Genomic DNA, 5276 nt, shown 5'->3' on the forward strand with positions numbered 1-5276 from the left:
ATATTTTGGAAATAACAACTAGAATATTTCTTATTTGAAAAATAAAAAACAAATAAACCTAACTAACTTTGACTTCAATAATCCGCATTCCCCCTCAAGCTGGGTTGTAAATATTAATCATACCCAGCTTATTACTCAATTCTTCAAAGTTAGTCCTAGGCAAAGCCTTCATGAGAATATCTGCGATTTGAAGCCGTGTAGGAGTATAAACTGTCTGCACAATTTCATTCTCAATCTTCTCAGAAATAAAATGTCGATCCAGTTCAACATGTTTATTTCTGTCATGATGGACTGGATTTTTTGCAATACTTATAGCAGCTAGATTATCACACAACATCTTGATTGGTCTCTTCAAAGTTACTCCTAGTTCACATAGCAATCTTCTTATCCACATTCCTTCACAAATTCCAAGAACAAGTGCCCTGACCTCTACTTCAGCACTACTCCTTGAGACAACATATTGCTTCTTGCTTCTCCATGTTACTAGATTTCCCTAAACATAGGTACAATATTCCGAGGTCGATCTTCTATCTGAAATGTCACCTGCCCAATTTGCATCTGTGTATACTTCAACTTCTCTATTATCACTTTTCCTGTACAGAATACCTCTTCCAGGAGTCATTTTAAGATACCTAAGAATTCGGTAAACAGCATCCATATGCACTTCAGTTGGACTATTCATAAATTGACTCACAATAGTTATAGAAAAACCTATATCAGGTCGAGTGTGCGAGAGATAAGTGAGTCGCCCTACCAGTCTTTAATTATCTCCCATTATCCACTGGTGTACCATCCTTGTCCAAACCAATCTTCTTGGTTGAATCCATTGGTGTAGCTGTAGGTTGACATCCGAGCATTCCTGTTTCCTTTAATAAGTCTAGTACATATTTGTGTTGAGAAACAAATATACCTTGTCTGGATCTTGCTACTTCCATGCCAAGGAAGTACTTGAGATATCCCAAGTCTTTGATTTCAAATTCTTGAGCCAATGGTTTCTTCAATCTTAAAAGCTCATCTTCATAATCACCTGTCAAGATTATATCCTCAACATAAACAATTAGCAATGCTATCTTCATTTCTGGAGAGAATTTAACAAACAAAGTATGATCAGCTTGACATTGTGTGTATCCACTTTTGACTATTGATTTCGCAAACCTATCAAACCATGCACGTGGGGATTTTTAAGCCCATATAGTGATTTCTGAAGTCTACATACTTTGTTGTAGTTTGAAGAATTTTGAAGTCCAGGAGGTATCTCCATGTATACCTCTTCTTCAAGATCACCGTTTAGAAATGCTTTTTTCACGTCTAACTGATATAAAGCCTAGTCTTGATTTGCTGCAAGAGAAAGAAGAACCCTGATTGTATTAAGTTTTGCAACTGGGGCAAACGTTTCTTGATAGTCAATTCCATAAGACTGAGTGAGTCCCTTTGCTACCAAGCGAGTTTTGAACCTCTCGATACTACCATCTACCTTGTGCTTGACTGTGAACACCCATTTACAACCGACTGCCCTTTTTCCGGGAGGAAGATCAACAATGTTCCACGTACCATTTTCATCAAAGCACTAACTTCTTCATTAACTGCTATCTTCCACTTAGGATCTTTTAAAGCCTCTTGTATAGAGTTAGGAACCTGTACACTGTCATGAGTAGACACAAATGATTTGTAGGATGATGATAAGGCATTATATGACACAAAATTGCATATGGGATGAGTTGTGTTTATCCAAATCATTAGGAATACAAGCAAAATCTATATTATCATGGTTAGATTTTTTTATACCTGAATGAATTTGAGCAGGTTCTGGATCTAGGTCAGATTCTTAGTCATGAGCGATAGATGTTATGGATTCTATCTCATTTTCAGGTTTCTTTCTTCTAGTATAGACATGAAGCTGATTATTGTTAGTAGCTTGTGTTTGTTCTGTTGAAATTGGTTCGACTGGTACTGTTTCGGCTGGATTTTGAGTAGGAACAACAACTTGTGTGTCTTGGACAATGGCTGGTTGTGACAAAATAGGCAAAGATGAAATGGATGGATTGATATCATCTTATGGATTAAATTCTAGACCAGAAACATTTTCCCAGAATTGAAATTCTCTCATATTCTCCCCTTGAATTTCAGATTTAGGATAATAGGATTGATGTTCAAAAAATGTAACATCCATAGAGTTATAGACCTTTTTTGTGATAGAAGAATAACATTTATATCCTTTTTGATGTGAAGAATATCCCAAAAAGATGTACGTAATAGATTTTGGATCTAATTTAGTGCGATGTTGTTGATGAATATGAACAAACACGGTGCAACCAAATATTTTAGGATCAAGGGGTGAAAGAATTTTAGTTGAAGGATAGGATTAGAGAAGTATTGGACAACGAGTTTGGAATTTGAGAACTCTAGATGGCATCTTATTGATTAGATAAGCAGCTGTAAGAACTGCTTTCCCCCAAAAGAATTTAGGAACATAGGTAGAAAACATGATAGATCTAGCAACTTCTAGCAAATGTCTATTTTTCCGCTCAGCTACCGCATTTTGTTGAGGAGTGTCAACACAAGAACTTAGATGAATAATTCCTTGATTTACAAGATAATTTCCAAGAACAGATTGAAAGTATTCTTTGGCATTATCTGTCTTTAAAACTTAGATTTTTGCTTGCAATTGAGTTTGTATCATCACATTAAAATTCTGAAATATTTGACACACTTCAGATTTTTCTTTCATAAGAAAGACCCGTGTTAACCTAGTATGATCATCAATGAAGACACAAACCATCTTTTTCCCGTTATATTTCTTACTTTTGAAGGTCCCCACACATCACTGTGAATCATGGAAAATGGATGAGATGGGTTATATAAAATACTAGGATAACTACTACGAGTATGTTTAGAGAGTTGACAGATTTCACAATAGAAATGGGATGAATTTTTATTGATGAAAAGATAACGAAATAATTTTTCCAAATACATGAAATTTGGATGTCCTAAACGATAGTGCCATAACATTACTTCACTATGCTTATTGATGCATAAACTAAGATCAGAATGACTAACAAAAGAAACACAACTAGCATTTTTAGCTTGTCTTATTAGAGAATTCTCGCCTTTGAGGAGATAGAGTCCAGAACATAAATCAGCACTGCCAATCCTCTTCCCCGAATCCAGTTCCTGAAATTCACATAAGTTTGAGAAAAATTTAGCCACACAATTATGATCAGCTGTAAACTTTCTAATTGAAATAAGATTACAATCAAGGTTAGGAACATGCAAAACAAAGTTTAGAATCAGATCCTTTGTAATCTTTATGGAACCAATGCCTTCAACTTTGGAGTGGGATCCATCTGCTATCTTAACAGTATAATTATTATTACACGGACTATACTCAGAAAATAGAGTCGCATCTCCAGACATGTGATCAGATGCTCTTGAGTCCAGTATCCATGGTTTTGCACATTTTTTAGTGGCTGCAAAAACAATGGAAATTTTACCTTCTAGGGCTAACATTCCCATACCAAAAGAAGGACTAGTTTGTGGCAGTGAAGGGCTTCCAACTGCTCCTTAGAGAAAGGACTTGATTCAGGCACATTTGGATGATTTTCCATAGTTGTAGCAGCATTTCCACGACTCTCTCTAGGCTTCCAATATGCTGGTTATCCACGACGTTTTCCATGAAGTTTCCAGCAGGTGTCACGGACATGTCAAGGTTTGCAGCAATGGTCACACCAAGATTGTCCTCTTCTTGGTCGGCTATCTTGAGTATTGCTGGAAAAGTCTCTTGCAACTAGTGCTGATCCTTCAACCGTGGAGGTAGAAGTTTGTGGTCCCATCGTTACTTTTTTTTTTTTCTTTATGCTTTCTTCTCTACGAACCTCAGAAAAAGTCTCTCTAATACTCGGTAGTGGTTTTGTGCTCATTATTCTCCCTCTAACTTCATCAAGATTTTTATTAAGACCTAATAAAAATTTGAAAGCTCTTTTCTAGTCAACAATCTTCCTATAAATTGTTGTATCTTCAAAACACTTCCATGGATAAACCTCGAACATATCAAGCTGCTGCCAATGGCGCTTGAGAGAGTTGAAGTAGTGAGTGATTGAAAGATCTCCCTGACGCAGATCATGGAGGATGGCTTTGACTTTGAATAGTTCTGAAGTATTTTCAGAACTTGAATGGGTTTCTCTGACAACATCCCAAATTTCTTTTGCTGTCCCATGCAGAAGAAAATTTTCTCCTATATCGTTGTTCATTGAGTTAATAAGCCAGGACATCACCATGTTATTTTCAGTCTTCCAAGCCTTGTACTTTGAATCATTCTTTGCTGGAATAGAAACTTCACCTGTGAGATACTCATGTTTCCCTTTGCAACATATAAACATCATAATGGACTGAGACCATTGGAGGAAGTTATGTCCCTTGAACTTTTGGCCACTGATGAGAGATGTGGTTTCAGATCCACCATGATTGACAGGTGCTGAAATTGTTTTAGGGCTGGAAGTAACTTCAGACCTTGAGTTTTGTCTTTCAGTGGCCATGCCGTATTTGGTCATTTGAAAGAGATTAAATCATATTAGAGGCTAGCTTTGATACCATGAAGATTTTAAAATGAAATAATCAGCTCTTATTTTACCTTGAATGAAGAGAAACGTACAAGTTAAATAGGCTATTTGGAATAGCTCCAAATCCCTCAAAAATAGGAACAGAAAAACAACTATTTAAAGGAGAGAATACCTCCTTTATTTTAGGAAATAAACTCTGCTAATATTCTGGAAATAACAACTAGAATATTTCTTATTTGAAAAATAAAAACAAATAAACCTAACTAACTTTGACTTCAATAATCCGCACAAAGCAAACAAATTCATTGCTATATGTGATCGCATACACATCAGCCCCTCTATTTTCACATATACAACCATGGTATATGCGATTTATCCCCCAGATTTCGCATATGCGATCGCTTTTGACAACATTGATGGTATCCAAAGCAAACAAAGTCATTATACCATTAGATTGTTTAACATGATAACCATATAGGTCCTATAAGAAAAAGTACAAATAGCGATTAAGTATGACTAATTCTGTATGGTATATAGATTAGTGATGTTAACATTTATTCAAAATCTTTAGTTTTTATTTCGAAAGTGTATATTCTATTTTTTTTTTCAAGAACATATTTAATTCATTATTACATGTTTACCCTTGTACTTAAATTGGATATCAAAATTGAAGCTATACTTCTTGCAGGCTTGATGTTTGCTGATGCACGTCAATGGAAA

At 35.6% G+C, this 5276-nt stretch overlaps 1 protein-coding gene across 1 annotated transcript; it reads right to left on the bottom strand.

The window, feature by feature from the left end:
* Window positions 1–3980: 3980 nt before the first annotated feature.
* Window positions 3981–4532, bottom strand: LOC147400409 (uncharacterized). Its single transcript, XM_086444584.1, has one exon. It carries the CDS (start codon window positions 4530–4532, stop codon window positions 3981–3983), a length of 552 nt encoding a protein of 183 aa, XP_086300710.1.
* Between the last annotated feature and the right edge of the window lie 744 nt (window positions 4533–5276).

The sequence above is a fragment of the Akebia trifoliata genome, chromosome 6, assembly GCF_017979445.1.
Source record: "Akebia trifoliata isolate Shusen 1 chromosome 6, ASM1797944v1, whole genome shotgun sequence".
NCBI classification, from domain to species: Eukaryota; Viridiplantae; Streptophyta; class Magnoliopsida; order Ranunculales; family Lardizabalaceae; genus Akebia; species Akebia trifoliata.

Excerpts from the sequence above, each read along its gene's own strand:
- LOC147400409 (XM_086444584.1), bottom strand. The coding sequence starts at position 4,532 with ATGGCCACTGAAAGACAAAACTCAAGGTCTGAAGTTACTTCCAGCCCT.